This window comes from Hyperolius riggenbachi, chromosome 12 (assembly GCF_040937935.1).
Source record: "Hyperolius riggenbachi isolate aHypRig1 chromosome 12, aHypRig1.pri, whole genome shotgun sequence".
In the NCBI taxonomy this organism is placed as follows: domain Eukaryota; kingdom Metazoa; phylum Chordata; class Amphibia; order Anura; family Hyperoliidae; genus Hyperolius; species Hyperolius riggenbachi.
The window spans coordinates 51,363,184-51,387,918 of NC_090657.1; the positions used below are offsets into that span (position 1 = coordinate 51,363,184).

The 24,735-nt window shown below is 45.9% G+C and overlaps 1 protein-coding gene across 3 annotated transcripts in view; it reads right to left on the minus strand.

The window, feature by feature from the left end:
* TRPC4AP (transient receptor potential cation channel subfamily C member 4 associated protein) overlaps positions 1-24,735 on the minus strand; it is a 92,813-nt gene that overhangs the window by 39,106 nt on the left and 28,972 nt on the right. For 2 of the 3 annotated variants that reach the window (XM_068264503.1, XM_068264505.1), the window contains exons 5-11: positions 22,786-22,841; positions 9,975-10,103; positions 7,930-8,131; positions 7,635-7,823; positions 2,875-3,017; positions 2,649-2,780; positions 281-339 (exon numbers count right to left, since the gene is read on the minus strand). In XM_068264503.1, the coding sequence (XP_068120604.1) occupies positions 281-339; positions 2,649-2,780; positions 2,875-3,017; positions 7,635-7,823; positions 7,930-8,131; positions 9,975-10,103; positions 22,786-22,841 (910 nt within the window). The remainder of the gene's footprint in view (positions 1-280; positions 340-2,648; positions 2,781-2,874; positions 3,018-7,634; positions 7,824-7,929; positions 8,132-9,974; positions 10,104-22,785; positions 22,842-24,735) is intronic. The other variant, XM_068264504.1, reaches the window with a different exon arrangement.

The window sequence follows — 24,735 nt, forward strand, 5'->3', positions numbered from 1 at the left end:
GAACGGGGCTGCTACCGGAGGATCTAGGAGGCTATAGACCGCGGCGAGGGAACACGCTGCACGGAGGGGCTTGGAGGAAGTACCAGATATGCATAAAACGTATTTCCTCTCGTCTCAGGTTCACTTTAAGGAGCTCCTCCATTGGCACGTTTCTGCCTCAATGCAATGATCCACTTCAGTGGCTCACTGGAAGGCCTGGGTAATACCATCTGAGAGGAGGGGGAATACCACGTTTACCATTGAAACAAGATTTATTTTTATTTTTTAAGACCCAACTCACTCATGATGGTCACTAAAACTCTGGAGTAGTCTTAAAAACTGTATCTTCAGTGAAATATCCTAGAAAAGAAAAACACTTAAAGTTAGTGGGGGAGGGAAAAAATGGAAGCCTTCAAATGGATGGAAGAATTAAACTTTTTTCACTTGGTTGATTTGAACGGTACTGTTTTGAAAGCAACCGGATGAAGACACTGGAATCTTTTTGGGATTGTCAGCATCACAATATGTCCACGTGTGACCAGCATTGGATAAGCTGCAATTCTGACTAAATTCTGGAGGAAACCGTGGGTAGGGATCACACTTGTGCAGTTTTGCAGCATTTTGTCACAATGCGGAAACGCATGTTATGATTTTCTATTCTCTGCATAGTTTTTTTTGGGGGGGGGGGGAATACAATCTGGACTATTTTTCCACACAACACATGCGATTCCTCATTGAAATCACTGGCTACTGTTAAAGCGTGCACAAAACGCCCATATCATGTGGCAAAATGCATTCAGGAAGTCTTCAGGCCCATACACACGTCGGATTTGCGCGGACGGGTCGTTTGAACGTTCCGTCGTTCGCACGTTTCCGCATGAAATCCGGCGTGTGTACAGACTATCGTTCGGGAGATAAGACTGGTTACCAGCGATCCGCCCGGCGGATCGTTGGTAACCAGTCTTATCTCCCGAACGATAGTCTGTACACACGCCGGATTTCATGCGGAAACGTGCGAACGACGGAACGTTCAAACGACCCGTCGTTCGCGCAAATCCGACGTGTGTATGGGCCTTTCTGCAGGATCCCTCCCTTAATCTGTCAACATCAGTATTGTCTTGCAGTGTTAGAGTCAGCAGCTTTCTGTAGACATGATAGTCATGTGACCACACCCCAGGGGAAGTGAAAGGGTTTTTTTGCTTCAGTTACTTTGGGAATGGTGTACATTTTATGCTACATGGAGTGCAGTATCTATTTCAGACAGTGTAAAGCACACCTACCTTATAAACTCAAGTACAGCTTTCCATTGGTCCCCCAGGCTAACTCAAATAATACATACTACAGCCAGCCCCATTATATCTATAACAGACTTGCATCTTGTGGCACATCACAAGACTGACATCATGCCTGTCTGCAGAAACAATGGGTGCAGGTGGGGTTAGTGCATGCGACTGTTGACTGGGTGTAAGGTTATAGATTGCTCAGACAGGTCGCCCCCTGCAGCATGACACTGGGTCACACCACACTGTTCTGAAAACTATGTGACAGTGAAAAGTTGTGGCATTTACAATTTCTATGGAGGTACAAAATTGACAACTTTTCTTACACTTGTAAGCATATTTAAACTTAAGTAGTGTCTGATGACTACATAAACACTAATAATTCATCAAACCCAATCAGTATATACACAAATTCCATCCCAAACGTTTTTTGCACTCTTTTCCTTTTGTAAAATCCTACCTGAATTTGTCTGCATGTAGGATGGTGATTCTACATAGACTGGAACATAGCAATTACCATAGCTTAATTGGCACAGTAGGATGAAACTTTGCAATGTACACATGCTGGTTAGAACTCAGCCATGGTGGACGATGAAGAGCGCCTCAGCCGAGTATTGTGAGCCAACCCAATGTGTATACAGCGGCCGACCAACGTCTGCTAAAGATCTGGCATGTCGTCGAATCCTCAGCGACTAACCCCACCCCAAGCACAGTCTTACTCAGGAATCCGCCCTGCCGTGCACAGATCATTCTCCCTTGCCCCGCTGCATAGCAACAGACGCGTTGCTAGTCTGGAGGCTGGCGACATCTGTACACCGTCAGCACTGGACTTTAGCCCAAGGTACAGAGTACAGATCCCCCAGTGTGTTCGGGGCTTTAGCTGCAAGGGAAAAGTTGGGATTATTGAACCAAAGCTTCTAGCAGGTGAACTAGTTAATCATGTGCGTGTTAAAGAAACCTAAAGTCAAGAAGGGGGGGGGGGGAGATATCAAGATCAACTTTCCTGAGGAGGCATCTACCGACCCCATGCAGCCACCCAGTGCCCGCGCCATACTGATAATCTGGTCTCCTGCGGCGGTCCAGTTTAGTTTTCGGCGACTCGAGCTCGATCAAGGACTCGCGCGGCCAAAGTCACACAAGCACAGAGGGCTGGGTCTCTGAAAACTAAACTGGGTCGCTGCGAGAGACTGAAGGATCAGTATGTCACGGTGCGGGTACAGGACGGCTGCAGGGGTTAGAAAAAGCCCCAGGCAAGTTGATCTGGATTTTTTCTTCCTCGACTTTAGGTTTCCTTTAAGCATTCAGTGATTTGCTATCCCTGATCGCTTTTTTTTTTAATTTTTAAATCCTGACCCTCAGTAGTGTGCACAGACGCACAGATGTACTCACCGGACTGCAGTCACAGTTCTGGTTGTGTCCATGAAGTACCAACGTGGATGAATAGTGCTTTCTCCAGATCAGCTTGTCAAAGAGGTTATTGAGTCCTGGGATCAGTTTAAACTCAGCAATCATTTTATGGACCTGAGATAAAATACAGATAAGAGATGATGTTAGCATATTCTGCATAAGAAACAGGATCAGACATACAGAAGATACGTGGGGAATATATACTGACCTGATTTCTCTGCCGGCCCATCAGCAGGACACAGAGTACATAGAGAACCTCCACCTTGTACATGATCTCATGCATGATCTTCATAGAATGCGGCAGCTGAGTTCTGGAGGAGGGATTGGCTAGGCTGGTTTCATCTGAGGATTCTATAAGGCAGACAAGTTTCACTAAACACACAGACCCCAAACTAATAAACACTAGATGCGTGCATCCTACTAAACAAATCAAATTATTTGTTAGGCGATTTTAATTCTTCACTACTCAGAGAAGGAGGAACAGACTGCTGTAGTGCTGTCCACAAAGTCTCAGCAGCTGCCGAGGAAGGAGGCGTGGCCAGCTCTGCCTTCCCCAGCTCCTTCATGACTACCTCATGTGGGTGGTGGGATGGGGGAGGAATATGGGCAGAACAGATTGCCATTCATTCAGCCAAGCAGTATCTGACATTAGCACAGGAAGAAAGCTGAGCAATCTTAAACTGCGCAGTAAGGATCGGCTTTGTCTTCGGAAGTACTCAGGGAGGAGAGTACTTCCAAGCTAGCACGATGAGTGCCAAAGGGGGTATTCAACCAGCAGGTCAGATAACTTCAAGCAGAGCGTTGGAACGAGGGGACTGAGTGAAGACCGGGAATGCTCTATGGCAGTGCTGTCCAACCTCGTGAACATGCACCTGGGAGTCTTGGTCTGAAGGAAATGGAACAGCAAGGTCTTGGATTTGGGGAGGGGATAGAGAAAAAGTGGTTGGCATGGCCAGGGCTGTGGAGTCGGTCCAAAAATCCACCGACTCCGACTCCTCAGTTTAGGATTCCACCGACTCCGACTCCTCTAATTTGCATATTACAATTTTGTTGATTAAAAGTATGTAACATGAAATTCGTCTCTTAACTGCCAACGCTTAGGAATTTTACAAGACAACTGAAGTGAGAAGGATATGTAAACTACTATATTTATTCCCTTTAGACTAAAACTAGTCCTTGGTAAGAGTACTTGTAAAAGGTACAAACCGGAACAAAGAACATCTATCAGGCCCTAGGCAATGTAAGTGTGGGTACATGTAAGAATGATGTGCAGGTACTCTGCAGGGGAATGAGGAGATTGTAAACAGACAACACCTCTGTGTTCAATGTGCACAGCATTCTCAGTGGATTCCTGCAGCTCTGTGGGGAGTGCATATGTAGAGTATAGTACTACTGTGTAACAAAGTAAACCTGAGACAGATGAAATTAAAGTTTTATACATACCTGGGGCTTCCTCCAGCCGCCTTCAGGATAATCAGTCCCTGTATGTCCTCCTCCACCACCTGGATCTACTGCTATGAGTCCAGGTACTTGAGCCAGTCAGGCGTAGGGCGCATGCACACACTCCGCCGCCAGGAGCATACTACACCTGTGCAGCACTATTGCGCAGGTGCAGAATGTTCCTGGCTGTGGGAGCGGCATGCGGCCGGACAGCGCTGACTGGCTGAATTACCAGGACTCATAGCAGAAGATCCGGGTGGTGGAGGACAGCGAGGGACTGATTAGCCTGAAGGGGGCTGGAGGAAGCCCCAGGTATGTATAAAACTTTACTTTTCATCCGTTTCAGTTACCCTTTAATTTGTAGTCACCAAACCAAATTTTAATAACATATCACATTATTTGATTTCATCAGCAAAGGGAGTGCATACATTTGCATAAATCAGCATCAATGCAGAATTATTTCCATCTCGTTGACCATCTCTATTAGTGACACAGCTACACATCAGGCTTTATTCTTACAGCATAGATGTTATTTAGTATATATAAGAGATTCCTGTGTACACATATATACAGTCACAATCAGATATGTATATCTGACCTTAAAAATACGGGGACTGCTTTATTGAAGCAGCACAAGTAACTAATTTTGACTGGTTTATTTCATTTTTGTGGACTAAGCACAGCTATTACTGTATATATACTGTATATATACATTATTTTTAATGACTATTATCTGAGAAATAGAACATTTTATCATATTTTCTATTTTAATTACAGTTACAAATTCATTAGGAGTCGGAGCATTTTTTCCCGACTCCGACTCCAGGCACCCAAAATTGCCCGACTCCACGACTCCGACTCCACAGCCCTGGGCATGGTTAAAGTACTGAAAGGAAGTGGAGGGACTGCTCTATGGGATCCAGAGCCTTCCCTTTACTTCATCTAACTTTAAACCCTGCTTCAGGTTCAATTTAAACTACATACACATGCTAGATTAAACTCGGCCTAAAAACGGGTGTGTGTACAGCTGCCCCCCCATCTGTACTGGTGAGTGATCCACCTGGGGGACTGACATGCCTGAAAGCATTCTTTCCACTTGCAAAGCAGGCTCTGAAACACTCCTCGTGTGCCACTCAGTCAGCCCTCCTTCCCCTCACATAGTAACAAAAACACTTAGGGCCAGATTTATCAAAGCATTACCAACAGTTTTTTTCTTCTTAAACAGTTCTAACTAGCAGGGGAACAGATCTGCATGATAAGAACATTCTTAAATACTACGTAATAGGGGCAATTTAGCGTGAATTTCTAGAACTGCACTACGGTAAAGTGCAAATACATCACTAAACTGCTGCAGATTAAGAAGTGATTGATAGCAGTTCTACAGATGGTGCAGCAGTGCAGGCTAGGCACAATTTGTGAAGGGCTCCTCCTTCCTGCTGCCAGGTGTCCTGTGAAGCTGTTCTATGCTTAACCCTTCCAGTGCTGGGCATTGATGCAATACAACAGATGTATTGGTTACCTCAGCAACAGCAATTTCCCTCACACTGCACTGTCTGAGAAACCTTCATAGCTCCTACTATTTTACAACAGTTTAGAAAGAAACTGCACTATCTAGTGATTTCTTAAGCTGCCTGAGAGTTCTGTACGGATATCTAAAAACCTACCAATATTTTGTGTCAGACACGCTTGATAAATGTCCCACTTAGAGTCTAGCGATGCATCCGCACAACTTCGGCCCTGCACTGCCACCTGAAGGATCGAGTCACGATCCCTCCCCGGCGACAGCCCTCATACCAGTGTATGAGGCTTTACTTATTTAAAGTCCATCTATGTTTTCACTAGAACCTCGCAGCCTTGGCTCTCCTATTCTGACAACATTGGCCTTCAATCGTGTCTTATCTGTGTGAAAGATGGTATTGTTCCAATACACCTCTAGCCAATGCTGTCCTGTCGGGGCCCCCATGCTTTTTAACATAGTTCCGTGATCATTATTGTTGCTCTTTATACGGATTCATTGTAACTTGTTTTATTGTATAAGCAGTATAATAAGCTCTGTCCCTTTGGGATAATTTCATGGCTGTCTACTATACCATTTTCTGTTTTTTTTAAAAATAAAAAACATTCGAAACTTAAAGGGGTTCTGTGGGGGTTTCGGAGGAGAAAAGCTGCCACTTACCTGGGGCTTCTATCAGCCCCCTTCAGCGGTAATGTCCCACGCCGTCCTGCTCCCATCCGCCGTTCCCCACAGCCGGCACCGGGCTATTATTCGTCTGTCACACAGACGACTAATGCGCGCCGCCGCTCCTCCGCTCGCGTCATCTGAGGCTTACTGCGCAGGCGCAGTACAACGGTTTCTTGTAAGCTTCCGATGACGCAGGCGGAAGCGAGCGGGTGCACGGCCACTGTAGCGCAGCCGCAGTTGGATCCCATGCCGCGCTAGACCGGGGCCGGCGGCGGAGAACGGCAGATGGGAGGACGACGGCGTGGGACATTACCGCTGCAGAAGGCTGATATAAGCCCAAGGTAAGTGTGTTTTTCTCCTAAGAATCCCCCCACAGAACTCCTTTAAGTCCATCTAAAGGCAAAATTTCAAGATTAGTAATGATTTTTATTATTTTTTGTGAAACAAGCCTTGTGCAGCAAAAACTCCATTCTTAAAAATTTCATTCCATGACCTAAAGCAGCCGAGTGAGCAGAATGTGGGTAGGGCTGCTCCTGATTGGATAACAAGGGGGCGGGGCTGTTCCTGGTGGATTTCAGGGATCAGGGAATTCACTAAATCGCTAAAATTGCAACCTAAAGCAATGACTGTGCTGCAAGGAGTGGATAGTTTCTGGGCACCTGCTTTGGTATTTTAAAAGAAATGTGACCATGAAGTAACCAAACTTCTGCCTAGAAGAAAAATCAAGTTCTGCTGAGCACCTTCACAGGTCTAGGAAAAGGTAGGTGTGTAAGTGTGTGTGTGTGTGTGTGTGTGCAGGTGTGTGTGTGTGTGTGTGTGCAGGTGTGTGTGTGTGTGTGTGTGTGTGTGCAGGTGTGTGTGTGTGTGTGTGTGTGTGTGTGTGTGTGCAGGTGTGTGTGGGGGTGTGGGGGTGTGTGGGTGTGTGTGCAGGTGTGTGTGCAGGTGTGTGTGGGTGTGTGTGCAGGTGTGTGTGTGTAGGTGTGTGTGTGTGCAGGTGTGTGTGTAGGTGTGTGTGTGTGTGTGTGTGTAGGTGTGTGTGTGTGCAGGTGTGTGTGTGTGTGCAGGTGTGTGTGTGTGCGCGCAGGTGTGTGTGTGTGTGCGCGCAGGTGTGTGTGTGTGTGTGTGAGCGCAGGTGTGTGTGTGTGTGCAGGTGTGTGTGTGTGCAGGAGTGTGGGTGTAGGTGTGTGTGTGTGTGCAGGTGTGTGTGTGTGTGTGCAGGTGTGTGTGTGTGTGTGTGTGTGTGTGTGTGTGCAGGGGTGCGTGGGTGTAGGTGTGTGGGTGTAGGTGTGTGGGTGTGGGTGTAGGTGTGTGGGTGTAGGTGTGTGTATGTGTATGTGTGTAATCACCTGTTCCGCTCTGTTCAGTCTCTTCGTGGGCCACGCGCATCAAGGCATCGAGCACCAGGGCATTATCCAGCCAGGTGTACCACTCCTCCAGTTCCTGCAGAAAGGAGGTTGTGCCTGTGGACTCGGATACTTTACGGGTGGCCAGCTTGCATAGCCTTTCAATAAAGCCGGGTATATTCAGTAGAGTAGCTGTAGAAATAAAATATTTAGCAACTGGACTCAATGCAGCAATGATGCACTACTAGATAAAACTATAGGACAGCTCTATTTATATGACTGCTTATAAATGTCCCACCTTGATTATTTTCCGCTCTAGAGGGATTCTGGGATTTTTTCTGCTGGGCGTCCTTGGCAAGCAGAGTGTATTTATCATCATTTCCTGTGTCCAGCTCAGATATGGTGACGGAGAGGATCCTGCAGAAATTAGCCAGTTGCTGCTGATCAAAGCTAGAGACCAGACTGGCGAGGTTGGGAATGTCATCAAGCTGTATCATCTCCTGGGCACAGAAGGACACATCATTAAAATCTGAGAACGTACAATAGTCTAGCATCATACGCCATTATGGGTTTTGCCATTCACACCATGAGCCTTATTCAAATTCAACTATATTTTTAGCGAGTGCTGCTCTTCCTTCCAAGACCCCAGGACAGGATGCCAGGCCGATTGTAGGAATTAAAGTTGCGGGAACTCTCCTAAATTTAGAGTGGGGCTGGTCTTAATCTCAAAGAAATTATATTAAACAGTAAAGGTGGCCCTACATCTTGCTAGGCGATCAACAATCAGATTTTTGCTGGGTAAAGCGACATGCGCAAACATGACATATGCACAGCGTTACCAACCATCTGACGGAACTGTAACAGTGCAAATCAGCGCCGTAATGGTCATTATAGCTATAATCAGGACTAAGACAGTAGTTCGGGAGCGTCATAAAATTGAGCCAAAATTACTTAAAAAAACTGTAATTCGGCCGCCAGCAGTAGCTAGCAGCCGAATTAAGTCTCCCATCCCCCCCCCCCCCCCCCCAGTCCATTGCGGCCTGGAGGGGGAATAGGAATTAACAGACGCACTTTTGCAGGAGCAGAGAGCAGTTTTCCGGCTTCACCTTGCACCCAAATCTCCCGGCAACTTTTGTATATACGCGGCTGAACTGCTCACTATATTGGAGGACAGGTGGCTGTTTGTGCACTATATTGAGGGCTATAAGAAGGAATTGCTGCTTGTGTTACCCATTGATATGTCCAGATGATGTATTCAGACAAACCTTTGGGTCCGCTGACACCAAGAACCCATATGGTCATGCACAAATGTTATATATCATTTGCCCACAATATTACTCAACTTGTGCACACGCCAACATTAGACATCTTTTGAGTGGAATGTCATTTTAACCACTTAAAGGGGAACTGAAGAGAGAGGTATATGGAGGCTGCCATGTTTATTTCCTTTTAAGCAATACCAGTTGCCTGGCAGCCCTGCTGATCCTCTGCCTCTAATACCATTAGCCATAGCCCCTGAACAAGCATACAGCAGATCAGGTGTTTCAGACTTTAAAGTCAGATCTGACAAGACTAGCTGCATGCTTGTTTCTGGTGTTATTCAGATACTACTGCAGATAAATAGACCAGCAGGGCTGCCAGGCAACTGGTATTGATTAAAAGGAAATAAATATGGCAGCCTCCGTATACCTCTTACTTCAGTTCCCCTTTAAGGACCACAGGCTTACACCCGCCTAATGACCAGGCGATTTTTTACAACTCAGTGCTCTACAGCTTTAAAAGCTTGCTGCAGAGCCATAACACTGAGCCCACAAATGATTCTCCCCCATTTCTGCCCACCAGAGCTTTCTGTTGGTGAGCTCTGATTGCTGCTGTGATCATTAGTAGTTAAAAAAAATAAAAAATAAAATAATTTACTAGTTAACCTCCCCCCCCCAAATTGTCCCCAGGTGGCGGTTGGATGTTTTCTCCTCCTCAAGGAAGACCGCTCAGAGTGACAGCCAATTGTGCCCTGTACAGTGCTGCGGTAGATCGCAGTGCTGTACAAATGTAAACAAACTTTTTCTTCTATTTACATTTAATAGCCTGCAAACCGCAATCGCGGCTTAGCAGGCTGATCAGTGGGGATGTGCGGCTCGACGCACGCGATCCCCTGTAAAGAACTGTGCCCCAGGACTTGACGCCTTTCAGTGGTCCCGGAGCTCCCAAGTTCCAGACGCCTATCGGTGTTAGGTGGTTGGGAAGGGGTTAAAAATTCCACAGAAAATGAATACCACATTATAAAGAAAACAGACCAGATTTTGTATCATCTAAGCACAGAAAAAATAAAAAATGAAGCAGCACCTTTTTAACCCCAAGGATGTCTTCGATAAGCGTGGCTGTTTGCAAGAACGTCTTTTTGTTGGTCATTAACGTGAAGAGGAACAAGACAAAGTCATTGCGTTCTGCTAGTCGCTTAGTAACGCCTTCTGTCTATTAGGGGGAGAGGAAAAAAAAAAAAAACAGATTAGTCATTAGCATTCAAGGTTCTATAGACTGTGCAAACAAGACTCAAGTGTTTTGGTTGTGCAATCTTATACTAGGTACACATACAATGCAATGAGATTTTCCGATAACTTTGGAAAATTGATCCAGTTATTGAATGGAAGCAGATCATCTAATTCCAGTTCATCGGACAAGAAACTACATTCTGTGTTTTCAGCATAAAAAGATTTGTGATTGATTCCAGTTTCCATCAGTTTTGCCAGTATTACATCCAGATGGAGGGACAGACTCACGCGGCTACCTCAGGAGAAGAAAGCCTTTGGGTCGAAATTAGGCTTCTCTGGTCCTTGGCACCCCCGATCCAGTGCTGGCCCCCCAGAAAGTCTGGATCAGTGGTGGCAGCTTGCACCACTGGGACCCCGAGCAGTGTGTGCCTCACACAGGTTCAGTAGCTGCTTACTGCTCAGGCTGCAGTGAAAATAGCTCAGCCCAATCAGGTCCACTCTACTGCGCAAGCAGATCACGCCTGTGCAGTAAAGCACTCGAGGCGGCTCTGCTATTTTCGCCAGAGCGGCAAGCAGCTATTGCACCTGCTTAAAGAGGAACTCCAGTGAAAATAATGTAGTAAAAAAAGTGCTTCATTTTTACAATAATTATGTATAAATGATTTAGTCAGTGTTTGCTCATTGTAAAATCTTTCCTCTCCCCGATTTACATTTTGACATTACATGGTGACATTTTTACTGTGGGCAGGTTATGTAGCTGCTCCTAGCTGTTTTGGCTGTTAGGAATTAGCTGTTTACAGCTGTCTCTGACTGTGAACATTGTTACATTGTGGCAAAGCTTCTTGTAGGAGGGGTTTCAGCACAAAATCAGTCATACAGCGCCCCCTGATGGTCTGTTTGTGAAAAGACCACACTTACCTTCGGTAAGGTCTTTTCCAGTAGTCCAGGGGACAGCACCCCTCCTCTGAGACTTGTCTCCCCTCCCAATTCTGGACAGGAAGCTATTAAACAAACAAATTTGCATAATGGACAGCAGTACATGTATAAATACAAGCCACTTACAATGATCCTCAGTAATAACAAAGATGACCCGGACTCACCATACGATGCTTGCAAAATTTCTTCTTAATAGTTTCCCACATAGGGTGGGAAGTAGGGGTGCTGTCCCCTGGACTACTGGAAAAGACCTTACCGAAGGTAAGTGTGGTCTTTCCCAGAGCGTCCCTGGGACAGCACCCCTCCTCTGAGACGATAAACAAGATTCTCATTAGGGTGGGACTACTGCCTGTAGAACTTTTCTACCAAAGGCTAGATCACCACTTGATAATAAATTTAGTCTGTAATGTTTTACAAATGTGTTCTGGCTGGACCAGGTAGCCGCTCTACAAATCTGCTCGATGGAAGCTCCAGCCCTCTCTGCCCATGAAGTTGCGACACTTCTTGTAGAATGAGCTTTGACAGATGTTGGAAGGACCTTACCCTGCGATTGATATGCCATTAGAATAGCCTGTCTTATCCATCTAGCAATAGTTGGCTTTGATGCACGGAGCCCCCTATTCTTTCCAGCAAACAGGATGAACAAAGCATCTGTCTTCCTCCATGATTTAGACCTCTCCAAGTATTGAAGTAGACACCTTCTGACATCCAGACAATGAAGCTGTTTCTCTTTTTCATTAGACTGTTTCTCACAGAATGAAGGAAGAAATATCTCCTGAGTTCTGTGAAAGGTTGAAACTACTTTTGGAAGGAAGGCAATATCTGGCCTCAAAGTAACCTTGTCTTCTGAAATAATACAGTAGGGAGGCTTAATTGACAAAGCCTGTAACTCTCCTACCCTTCTTGCCGAAGTAATCGCAAGAAGAAATGCCATCTTCAAGGATAACAATTTTTCCGAAACTTGGTCAATTGGTTCAAAGGGAGGACCACACATAGCCTGTAAGACTATGTTTAAATCCCAAGACGGGGTTTTCGGAACCAACACTGGACGTAACCTCTTAATTGCCTGAAAAAACCGAAGAATGAACTCCTCCTGGGCTAGTCTTCTTTGTAGGAAAACACTGATTGCTGCTGTCTGAACTTTTAATGTACTAATACTCAGTCCTTTTTCAAACCCTGCCTGCAGGAATTCTAAAACTGATGTCGATGAATGAACATTCATAGATCTCTCCAAACACCAGCTATTATAGACTCGCCAGGCCTTCTGATAAATTACTCTTGTCACTTTCTTTCGACTTTGAATCAAGGTTTCCGAAAGACCATCTGAAAACCCCTTAGACTTCAAAATGTTCCACTCAGGTTCCATGCAGAGAGACGCATCTGCTGAAGATTTGGATGAAAAACTGGCCCCTGCTGCAATAGATCCGGACGTTGAGGTAAAAGCAACGGAGGACTGATCGATAACCTCTGTAATAGACTGAACCACGGTCTTTTCGGCCAAAATGGAACTATCAGAATTAATCGAGCCCTGTCTCGACAAATCTTGCTGAGAACCTTCGGGATCTGGGATAGAGGGGGAAAAGCATACATTAGTCTGATGCTCCAATCTATCGAAAAGGCATCTATCGCCCATGGCCTGTCCTGGGGCCATAGGGAACAAAAGAGTTGACACCTTGCGTTGCTCCTCCTTGCAAATAGATCCACTTCTGGATGTGCCCATGTCATGCAGATCTCCTGGAAAACCTCCGAGTTCAGGGTCCACTCGTCCTGCTTTAGAGCCGATCTGCTTAGGTAATCCGCAAGATAATTGTTTACACCCCTCAGATGCACTGCTCTGATGGATTTTAGATTTTTCTCCGCCCACAATAGGATCTTTGAGGTCTGAGACCATAAAAGATGACTTTTCGTTCCTCCTTGCCTGTTGATGTACGCCACTACACTGGCGTTGTCTGAACGTACTAGAACATGACAGTGGCTGATGTAATTGCAAAAGTGAAGTAGGCCCATCCATACTGCCTGTAACTCTCTGCTGTTTGACGATCTTCCTTTCATCAAAGTGGACCACTGACCCTGTGCTGGTAGTGAGTCTATATGAGCCCCCCATCCCCAGGAGCTGGCGTCTGTTGTCATGATTCTTTCGACTGGAGAAAACCACGGTCGACCTTCGGACAGACGAACTGGATTCTGCCACCAGCTGAGAGCTGCCTTTACTCTGAAAGGAATTAGTAATCTTCTTTCTAAGGACGTCACCTTTCTGTTCCAATTCTTTAGGATCCAATTTTGCAGTATTCTTGAATGGAGTTGTCCCCACTGGACTGCAGGGAAGGAGGAGGTTAGAAGGCCTAGAACCGACATAGCCCTTCTTAGCGTAATGGCACCTGTGGTCTGAAAAGAAAGAACAGTATTAAGAATAGCAGTTATCTTTCTCTGAGGCAAAAACACTTTCTCATCACAAGTAGAAATAACAAAACCTAAATATTCCATAGTCTGTTTAGGTTGAATAGATGATTTAGACCAGTTAATAAGCCATCCTAGAGATTGGAGCAATTCCAGAGCTGAATTAATCTGGATTTTCAAGGAATTTACTGAGTCACCCCAAAACAAAAGATCATCCAGGTAGGCCAAAACATTAATAGATCTTTTCCTCAAAACAGCTAAGACCTCGGACATGACCTTCGTGAACAACCAAGGAGCCGAGGCTAATCCAAAAGGTAAAGCGTTAAACTGGAAGTGCCTTACCTCTTCCTGAATGCTGATGGCAAACCTTAGGAACTGCTGAGACTGTAGCTCTATCGGGATGTGTAGATAGGCGTCCTTGAGATCCAATGATGCCAGGAAGCAATCCTTCTGTAACAGACTTATAACAGAGGTGATATTGTCCATCCTGAATCTTCGATATTTTACGGCCTTGTTCAACCCTTTCAGATTGAGGATGAAGCGGAACTCCCCCTGAGGCTTTTTTACAAGAAAGACCGGTGAATAATATCCCTGACCCCTCTGGCATGATGGGACCTCTCTGATAACTCTTTTTTGTAGTAACATAGTCACTTCGTTTTGTAATGCCATTGTTTGAATCTCTGTCTTTGGTCTTTGATTTACCCAGAACCTTCGAGGGGGGGGGATACTGAAATTCTATGGCATACCCTTCTAACACAATTTTCTGTAACCAGAGATTTTGAGGAAGAAGGAGCCACTGCTCGTAAAAATGGGCCAGTCTTCCCCCCACCGGGATCCTGACGTCATTGTTTATTTTGCTGGGAGGTATGGGCAAAATTTGATTTGGCTTTCTGAGGCCTACTTGGACCCCATCTCTTTCTCGATGAAGTCTTGGGGTCTTGCTCAGGTTTAGAGGAACGAAAGGAGCGTTTGGGTGGAAAGGTCCTCCTTTTAACAGGAAAATCCTTTTTAGCATCAGCAGTTCTTTCCAAAGTCTGCTCTAACTTTGAGCCAAAAAGAAATTCCCCCTCACAAGGTAGACTACATAATTTAGAGCGGGAAGAGTTATCTCCCTGCCACGTCTTTACCCATATACCACGTCTAGCAGAATTTACTAAAGCAGTGGTCCTGGCTGTCAACTTCACCGTATCATCTGCTGCATCAGTGAGATAATTGGTGGAATTGAATAGTTTTGGAAAGTCCTTCAATATCTCCTCCCTAGGAACACCAGAAGCAATCTTGTCCTGTGTTTCCATCAACCAGTATTTCAGGGACCTACCCACTGCTGTTGAAGCTACTGCAGGTTTAAAAGTTAGTGATGAGGACTCCCATGCTCTTCTGAGGAGATTATCCGCTTTTTTGTCAATTGGATCCTTTAAGTTTCCAAAATTTTCGAACTGCAAATCTGTTTTCTTTGACACCCTGGAAAAAGATGGGTCAAGCTTGGGAGATGTACCCCAGAATTTCTGGTCCTCCGCACAAAACGGGTATCTACGATTTAATGACCGAGGCCAAAAGGCTCTCTTTTCAGGTTCATCCCACTCCTTCTTAATCATATTTTTTAAAGAAGAATGAACTGGGATAAAACTGGACTGGGGATCTGACAAACCTTCGTACATCTGATCCAAGGGTGTCAAAGTCCTCTGTTCAATTGTAATACCCATAGCCGTATGCATATCAGATAACAGATTCTTCATTAGGTCCGGAGAAAAAGCAAATTTCTGCCCTTTGTCTGGTCTATCAGATGTATCCTCAGCGGAAATCTCTTCAAAGGAAGATATTTCACCCTCCTCCCCAGAATTTTCTGACTCCTCTGAATCCTCTCCCCTCTTTCTCTTAGGAACAGATAGGGAAGGTATAGGGACAGTGACATCAGGAATAGCCGAAGTGCCCTCCATAGGGGAAGTGCCCTCCAAAGGGGGAATGTCTTCCATAGGATCTGCTACAGCTGATGAGGATGATGCTATAGCAGAATCCTTAATTTCTTTTATGGCTGAAGACATCTCCGAGCGCATCCATCCCATTAAGTCTTTGAAAACTACTGGGGATTCATCCTTGACAATTTTATCTGTACAATACTGACATAATTTCTTAGATGAAGGAGCAGATGAGGATATGCGATTATTGCAGATAGCACATCGTCTTTCTTTGGAGGATGATGAGTGTTTACTCAGAGAGGACTGAGATGATTTATCCTTTTCCTTATCTTTGTCAGCTTTTGGAAGTTTAGGCTGAAATATATAGACAAGAAAAAAACTATCAGTCCCCTCAGTGTAACTTAAACAGCATATTCCGCAGAAAAAACACACAATGTCTCACCAGAGAGGGTTCAGAGCCAGTCCCTGCAGATTGCAGTGAGGAAAGGCCTGCGGCGTCCTCCATGATCCACCAAACAGCATTGAGTCATGGACAAACAACAGATCTTTTTTAAATCTTACCCTCCTCCTCCTTAATTGCCAGCAGCTGCCTCTGTGTCCAGCAGCCAATCGCCGTAATGATCACCGCTGCGGGCCTGCAATCAGGCCTGATCATGTGACCAGTCATGTGGGACGCCTGCACATGACGTCATCGCGCTTCCGCCGGAACTTCCGGTTAGCGCTCTGCCGTCCATAAAACTTCCGCACTCCAAGGAGAAGCCTCCACCACGCTGGGCGCATAGCACACTGAGTCCCCTGCTCAGCCCGTCATTGCCTGCCCCACACGCTGCACCTGCCACCTGACATGGGAGCACAGAGACCCCTCCATCCGCTCCTGTCCGGGACAGGAAAAACAACTGAGGATCATTGTAAGTGGCTTGTATTTATACATGTACTGCTGTCCATTATGCAAATTTGTTTGTTTAATAGCTTCCTGTCCAGAATTGGGAGGGGAGACAAGTCTCAGAGGAGGGGTGCTGTCCCAGGGACGCTCTGGGAAAGCATATTTATCATGTAAAAGGGGGTATTAGCTACTGATTGGGATAAAGTTCAATTCTAGGTTGGAGTTTCTCTTTAAGGTGTGCAGACTTCAATATTGTGGTGGCCGTTTCTCTGGGGGAGCCAGCGCTGAATCAGGGCTACTGAGAAGGACGGGGGAAGCCACATTAGAATCAAGAAGCTTCCCCCTTCCGAGGTAAGTATCCCCCAGGGGCTGTTTTTTCCCCCCTACAGGTTTCCTTTAAAGTGCCTCTTCTATGTAATATGAGGAGCTACCTAAAGTAACTGTTCAAAAGTATGCGCGGAGGTGTACAGAGGCGCCGGTAGGATAAAAGTCAATAAAAAGTTTAAAATTGTTTCGGTTGTGGTGGTGGACCAGCCAACCAAAGATAGACACATGTATTTGTAATAATCCAAATAATATACAATTTATTTGTTTACTCCTAATGACAGTCGCAATGCGTTTCACGGGCGAGAACCCGCTTCTTCAGGCAATAAAAGACAGGAGCAATACACAACATGTATTCGATGAGTTGCTTGGCAGAGGTGCCAAGCAACTCATCGAATACATGTTGTGTATTGCTCCTGTCTTATTGCCTGAAGAAGCGGGTCCTCGCCCGTGAAACGCGTTGCGACTGTCATTGTATCATTGATGGGTATGTTTAAACTTGAGTGTGCCATGATCATACATAGTTACACATTCCAGCAGACAGACCTCATTCTCAGGCCTTGTTCACATTATAGGCGTTTTAAAAAATGTTAAGCGGACAGACACGCGAGCCGAACGCAGTGTGAACAAGGCCTCAGACAGGTAAATCCACTTTCACAGCTGACTGCTGCTGGGTGCGTCTCCCCCCAAGGAGATATTACAAAGAACAAGGGAATGAACACTATTATTGTGCTAAATAGAAACCTTGTATCCCGATAAGGAGGATGCTACTCCTACTTGTGACAAAGCTCCTACAGACAAAAATATAGGTCATCTTGGGCCAGCGCCCGGATACATCTAGGATGTACAGAAATAGGTCAAGCGAAGTCTAGCCAAAATACATACTCAATTCACAGTGTCAAAGTGTGTAGGAGACTAGGGACTTTGCTGTTCCCTGTTTAAAGTACATCTGACATGAGAAGTATATGGAGATGGCCATACTGATTTCTTTTTAAACAATACCAGTTGCCTGGCAGCCCTGTCGATCATTTTAGCGGCAGTAGTGTCTGAATCACACACCAGAAAGAAATGTGGCTAATAAAGTAAGACTTGGGTTACATGGCTAGACATATTAGGCCATTATGGTTTTGCTTCTCTATCCACACACAATCCAGCATGGCTGCTTGATAACACAATCACTCCAGCTGTTAAAACTTTCAGCAGGCTGGCCATAGACACTGAATGATCTCAATCATTTTCTCAAGGCTGAATACAAGAGGAGGTGATCACATGATGAGAACAGTGTCATTTATGGACAGGAACAGTGCTGTAGTGGATAGAACTTTTGCCTTCACAGCTCTCTGTATGTTCTCCCTGTGTTTGCATGAGTTTCCAACAACCTCCCAAAAACATACTGGTAAGTTCATTAGTACCTCCCCCCAAAACCGGCATACGACTATGGTAGGAACAATGCAATAAGACTGGGAGCTCCTCTAGGGGACAGTTCATGACATGACTATGGACTCAGAGGAGCGCAAAAACACTACAGAAGAGGTCTATGTTAAATACATAATAAAAGTAACATTTTCACTCACCATTAGAGAAATGGCAGCATTTGTGATACAATGTTTTTATGCACATTAATATAAACGCAACAGAAGGTGGAAACAAAGCCAAAAACCAATATGTGCAGAAGGAAACCACAATCTAAATTGTGGATCATAGAAAAATCGTGGCTAAACTTACAAACACATTATGAAGTATGAAGCTGCTTACAGACAGAGGAAATTGGTGAACCCCTTACAATGACATTAGGAAATGAACGGAAGTCTTAAAGGGAACCTGATATGAGAGCGATATGGAGGATGACATTAACCGCTTCCAGAATGTGCTAATTGAAATCTACGCCCTGTTTGGGAACGGTTATCCCTGCCAGGATGTAGATTTCAATTAGCCCCCCCCCCCCCCCCCCCCCCCCTGCACGCTCTCATCGATCGCGCTGCTCTCTCACTGCTGCAGCCCACTTGCCCTGCTGTCAGTATGACAGCAGAGCTCTGTGAGCCAAACTCATTGCCTCACACTGATCACAGGGGCAGTAGCCAATGAAATCAGCTCCTGTCCGGCTTACAGAGCTCTGCTGTCATAGCGATGCCAGAGCGAGTGAGCTTCATCGTCGGGTGAGCAGCGCGAGTAGCGGCAAATCCGTGCAACGTGACGGCGCCCCATTTTTGTACCAACGGTCTCTGATCCTTAAAGAAACACTGAAGTGAGTCTAAATTCCCTTTAACTTGTAGTTATGTTCATCACTATAACCCCTGCTAAACTGCCGCTATCCCGCGGCAAAACGAGGGGTTAATACCCCCAAATCCCACCTGCAAAATCCACAACTTTCTTGGTCGTGGATTTCGCTGCTCATGGAGGCAGAGCTATGAGCCGCAGCTCTGCCTCCATGCACGACAATCTGTCGGCGGATCTCCGCCTCTCCCCCGCCCCTCTCTGTGAAGGTAGATTGAGAGTGGCGGGGAGAGGCGGCGATCAGCCGGGATTGACGCGCTGAGAGGCAGAGCTACAGCCATTAGCTCTGCCTCAAGCAGGAAGCACTCCCTGGACACTGGAGAGGGGGACCCCTCGTTCAGCAGGGGTTACAGTGATGAACATAACTGCAAGTTAAAAAGGGAATGTAGACTCACTTCAGAGTCTCTTTAAAGTGAACCTCCAGACAAAAAAAAAAAAAAAAAAAAAAAAAACCTATTCAGCAGCACTGAAAAGGCTTGGTGTTAAACAGTTTCACAGCATCAGAATTTAGTTTTTCTTACCAACCCCTCATTTTTAGCTGCACAGAAGCTAAGCTCCGCCTCATCAAAGAAAACTGCATCGGGGCATTGTTTGGGCATCGGGGCATTGATGGGCGGGCTCCTCAAAGCCCCCCTCCGCCGCGCGATTCCTCCCTCTTGATGCCTGGGCGGCACAGGACGCCGATGCGTCCTCCGCCGTCTCTGATAGGCTTCAGCCTATCACACGGCGGCGATCCCCGGCCAATCAGAGGCCGGGGATCGCCGATCTCCTTTACGGCAGCAGCGCCGTATTGATGTAAACAGCGGGGATTTCTTACCCGCGTGTTTACAATTAGCCTGCGAGCCACGATCGGAGGCACGCAGGCAGTTCACGGAGACACCCTCCAACAACTGACATGGAACGAGCGGCTGTTTTCATGTAATACCACAAACGACCAGCCGCCGCCTATCGGCGTTAGCTGGTCGTTAAGTGGTTAAAAAGGAAATACATAAGGCAGCCTCCATATCCCTCTCACTTCAGGCTCCCCTCAAAAACCATGCTGATGACTTATTGCAGCCAATGCTCGGAAGAGGAATGCACAGAGGGAGACTATTCTCCTCCCTCTCATACACATTCATATTGCAAGTTCTCATTTAAAGGGATGCTACAGTTGGATACCCCATTAAAGTTCAAACAATTACCATTAAATCTATAGGCAGCTTAACCCAGACCTCTGTAAACCTAAACTTTGTGTGTCACAAGAAGACATGTGTCCCCATCACCAAACTGTGTCATTTACAATTCAAACTGTACCTTTCTCTTGCTATAAATAAATACAGTTACTCGGGTGTTTCTGTGTCCCTAGGCAAAAAAGGAGGTTATGTGAGCAGTTAACATCATTGGTATTTGAGCGCATGATGAAAAACACATGCGCGTTTCCTAACGCGTTTCAATGCACTTTTTTTAAAGCAGACCCATTCGTTTTACATGCGCTTAAACACGCTTGAAAGAGTTTTTGTCCAGCACGCGTTTTGCTTATTTGATGTAGCAGTTGTCAAAGATTTGTTTTCATTTTTTTTTTTTTTTTACTCCCTAGAGAAAGAAATTAGTGGTAAAAAAAAGCATCTTCAAACTGCATTGTTGTGCACTTCACAGCGCAATGCGCAGAAATGCGCGCAACACCAGGTTTCTCGAACGGACAGTAACGCAGCACATAGATGTAAACATGGTACATTAGAATCAATGGAAAAAGCTGTACCTAGCAAACAAAAAAAGTAGCCTACTTGATCCGGGGGGCTGAGCGGATCAAGTAGCCTCAAAAACCGCCACTCCTGTGGGCCGCAATGGCTCACTTTCGTGGCCTCTGGGTCACGACACTGGAAAGATTCATTCTCTCACCAGTGCACAGGGAGGCGGGAGTGCGGCAGGGGGAGCAGCTATGGAGAGAGCTGCCCAATGGCAGCTCTGGAGACCCTGTAGGAACGCCCCTGGCGGGCGTTTTGAACAGGGAATCCCTCTCACCAGCGTTTATCTCTGAGATGGTGATATGGGGGGGGGGGGGGGGGGGGGGAGAGGGGCAGAGAGCGACAGTTGGGGGACACAGAAGCATGTCATTAGGCAGAGAACATGTCTCTGTGTCCCATCTGCCCGCCCAAGAACCACCTCGGGTTCTCTTTAAAGTAACGTTATTTCCAGGGGTCGGAAGGACAGCAACCCTGAGACTTGTCTCCCTCCATACAAATTGGACAGGACGCTAGATCAAAAACATTAGCATAACTGATTAGGCAGGCTGCGTATATAAGGCAGCATTTAACTACCATCCTCCGTTAATAAAAAGACTCCACACAGAATGATGCTTCAAGAAATAATTTTAAGAAAGAAAACATCAGGGTGGGTAGTAAGAGCGATGTCCTTCCGACACCTGGAAAAGACGTTACCGTAAGTCATTTTTCTCTTTCCAGGACGTCTCAGAACAGCAACCCTGAGATGATATACAAGATATATTTAGGGAGAGATAACAGCCTGCAAAACTCTTCTACCGACACACAAATCAGAGTTGGACAAAATATCAGTCTATAATGCTTAACAAAAGTATTGTGGCTCGACCGCCTTACAAAATAGCTCAATCGTGGCTCCTGCCCTCGAAGTAGAAAGTGCTCTGGTAGAAAGAGCCTTTACAGACGCCGAGACCGGCTTCTCTTGATGGAGATAAGCTAAGGCAATAGCCAGTTTGATTCATCTGGCTATGGTCATTTTTTTAATGCCTGCTTGCCACAGAATTTTCCAAAGAACTATTAAAACATTGGATTTTCTCCAAGATTTGGGCCGCTGAAGATATTCAATTACTCATCATCTCACATCTAAACAGTAACTTTTCTTCCTTCTGATAAGATGGATTGCTACTAAAAGTTTCTATTAAATTTTGACACCACTTTAGGAAGAAAAGATATGTCCAGACAAAGGCCACATACACACATCAGACCATAGTCTTTAGAAAATGAAAGATCACAGACCACTCTTACCACCCTTCATGTAGTATGAGAGCCATACTCTACACAGTCTTTTCTATGGAGCTGAACTCCACATCAGAAAAAAATCTTTGCAAGATGCTGCACACACAGATGCTGTACAGACACAAAAGACCAGTATCTGCAAAAGATCTGTTCCTGCCAAAAATCGATTCCTGCAAATTGCAATGATAGTCTATGAGATCTGCAGATCATCATACACACATGATTTAACTGACATTCATCTGCAGATCAGATCCACCAGGATGGATTTTCATATCTGCAGGCGACGGGGGAAGCTAAACAGGAAATGCCTTTCTGAACGGGATTTCCTGTTTAGGGGTGGGGGGATGCCGCTGCACAGCGGCTATCATGTAGCTAGCGCTAGGCTAGCTACAGGATTAATAAAAATAAATGTAAAAAAGTGCTGCTCCGCCCCCCTGCCGATTTTTTTTTTAAAACTGCAGGGGGGTTAAATGCAGACATGTGACCTCCCCCCCCCCCCCCCCCCCCCATAAGAATAGATGGACATTTCCCTCACCTGGGCTGCACCTCAGTTGTCCGTTTAGTTATAACTGATGGCGACTGACTCAGCGTGCATCGTCTTTGCTTGCGTCATTTTTTGACCATAAAAATTGAGAAACTGGATAGTGATGGTCAAGTCTTGGAGAACTCATTGCAAGCATGTGCTGAAGAAGGATGTGATCGCAGTAAAATCAGAGCTTTGCAAGTTTATCAGCTGATCCAACAAATCACATGCGCCTCCATGGAGTTCTCAGACATGATCACTAGGGTGAATGGATCTCATTTATATAATAGGATCCGTTCTGTTCACTGTCAGTTCTTCATTGCGGTTCAACAGACATAAAAGCCTCTGTTTCCCGCTCTAGTGGGAACTGCGCCTACTACACAGCAAGTCATACAAGAATGGCAGTCTATGGTACTTACACATATGCAGGTATTGTACAGGATGCTCAGGCAGTCCTTTATTAACTCATCGCTGACTGGAAAAACAAAACAAAGAAACAAAGATTAGGAATATCAGCTTTAACCTCCCTGGCAGTAACCCCTCCCCCCCCCCGCCAGGCTCAAGGCAGAAAGCCACAGCTCAGAGTGGTAGTCCTTGAGAGTGACTTGTGGTAACTGCCGGAAGGCATACGCAGAGTATAGCATGCAGCGGGTGTTTAAACTGACCGCCCAAGGATCCAGATGCCGGCAGCCATTCTTCCTGTCCTCTGAGGCTTTTGCATCCCTCTGGTGAGATTGCCGTTGTGTTGTCATGATGAAAGGCTGCAATCACTACAGGGTTACACCTGAAGGCCGGAGGGAAAATTGCAGCATTGGATCCTAGGGAGGTGAGTAAGTGCTGGGCTGCTGCAGATCTCTTAAGCAGCATGATTGTTTCCTGGTTTTAGGGTCTAAAAGCGTGTACAAAAAAATTGCACCGCTTTTAGACCCTAAAATCTGGAAATCATACCTTCAGGGAGGTTAAACAAGCAGAATATGGCCTGTGGCAAAGGCTGGAAAATCTTAAGGTGTCCATACACAGGGAGGGAGGAAGCAAGCGGACCCCTCTCATGGCCACCGACAGGGTTAGTAACGCAACGATACTGGACCTTCTTATCCTAACATGGGACATGCGAGTTCATTGCCCACAGCCATGACGCCAAGTGGAAGCAGTCAATCTATAATATAAACTTTGGAATTAAGTGCAATGGTATGTATGAGGAACCAATTGATCTATAAGCGTGGCTATTGAAAACAATATTGACACCGATACATTAAGATTGCCACATATAGGGGGCTGCAGCAATTAGAACACCTTGTTGTTGTCCACAGCAGGAGAGTGCAAAACATGATGCAAAAGGACTTTGTGGAGAACTAGGCGACCAAAGCCTGTTAAAAACGAGCTCTAGGTCAGTCCTCGACGCAGCATCACAGCGCGCATGCCCTCCCGTACACACACGCCAGCCCTGCGCCAACACACACACGCCCCCCCGGCCTGCCACCTGGCCCTGTCCAAACAGTGGTCGGTGCTTGACATGCGCAGTAGCGCAAAAGCACTGACACACGGACGCAGGGACACTTGCAAATTATTATATAGGATAGAGCTATGGTCATTAGAACTCTTTAAAAAAGGATAAATACCAGTGCACTGTAGAGGTCCTCCAGGAGGTTAGCCTGGAGGAGTTGATCTTCCTGGGAGACAGTTAGGCAGCTGATTTTATCATCATATTGCTTGACATACCCATTCAGTGGTTGGTCATGTGATTGGGTAGTGCTTGCAGAGCCTATTTTAAAGTATACCTTTGCACAGGACAAAATATAAAAATGGGGTGGAGAAGCAGGCATGTATAGTAGGCTCTTCTCATGCCCACCACTCCCCGTTCTCCAGGTTCTTGTATTCCCTTGAAGCTACTTCCGCGTCGACACTGCCCAGCGAAGCGAGCCCTTAATCAGGTGCCTGCGCCCGGGAGCACTTCGCGCACCACGTCACAATTAGAATAGTGTGCATGCGCAGGCCACTCTTGGCTGTGGGGGCACGATCAAGGGCGTGGGTTGCTGGGCAGTGCCTATGCACTGTTTACCGACCCTCCCGACCCAAAAGTACCTTTAGGGGGCGGAGAGCCTACTACACATGCCTGCTTCCCGTGTTTTTACATTTTATCCTGCACTAAGGTATCCTTTAATGGGGGTAGCAGTTTTGGGCACCAGGAATATGCAGTTAATAATTGTTTATGAGCTTATAGATTAGGGGGGGGGGGGGGGGGGAGCATAATTTTGCATGCAATTCATATTTGATTTTTACTTTTTCATAATTTTGGTGTGCAAGAACACACACTGAGCAATTATTTAGTAGGTATCCATACATATTTAGATTGACACCCGGTGTGTAAA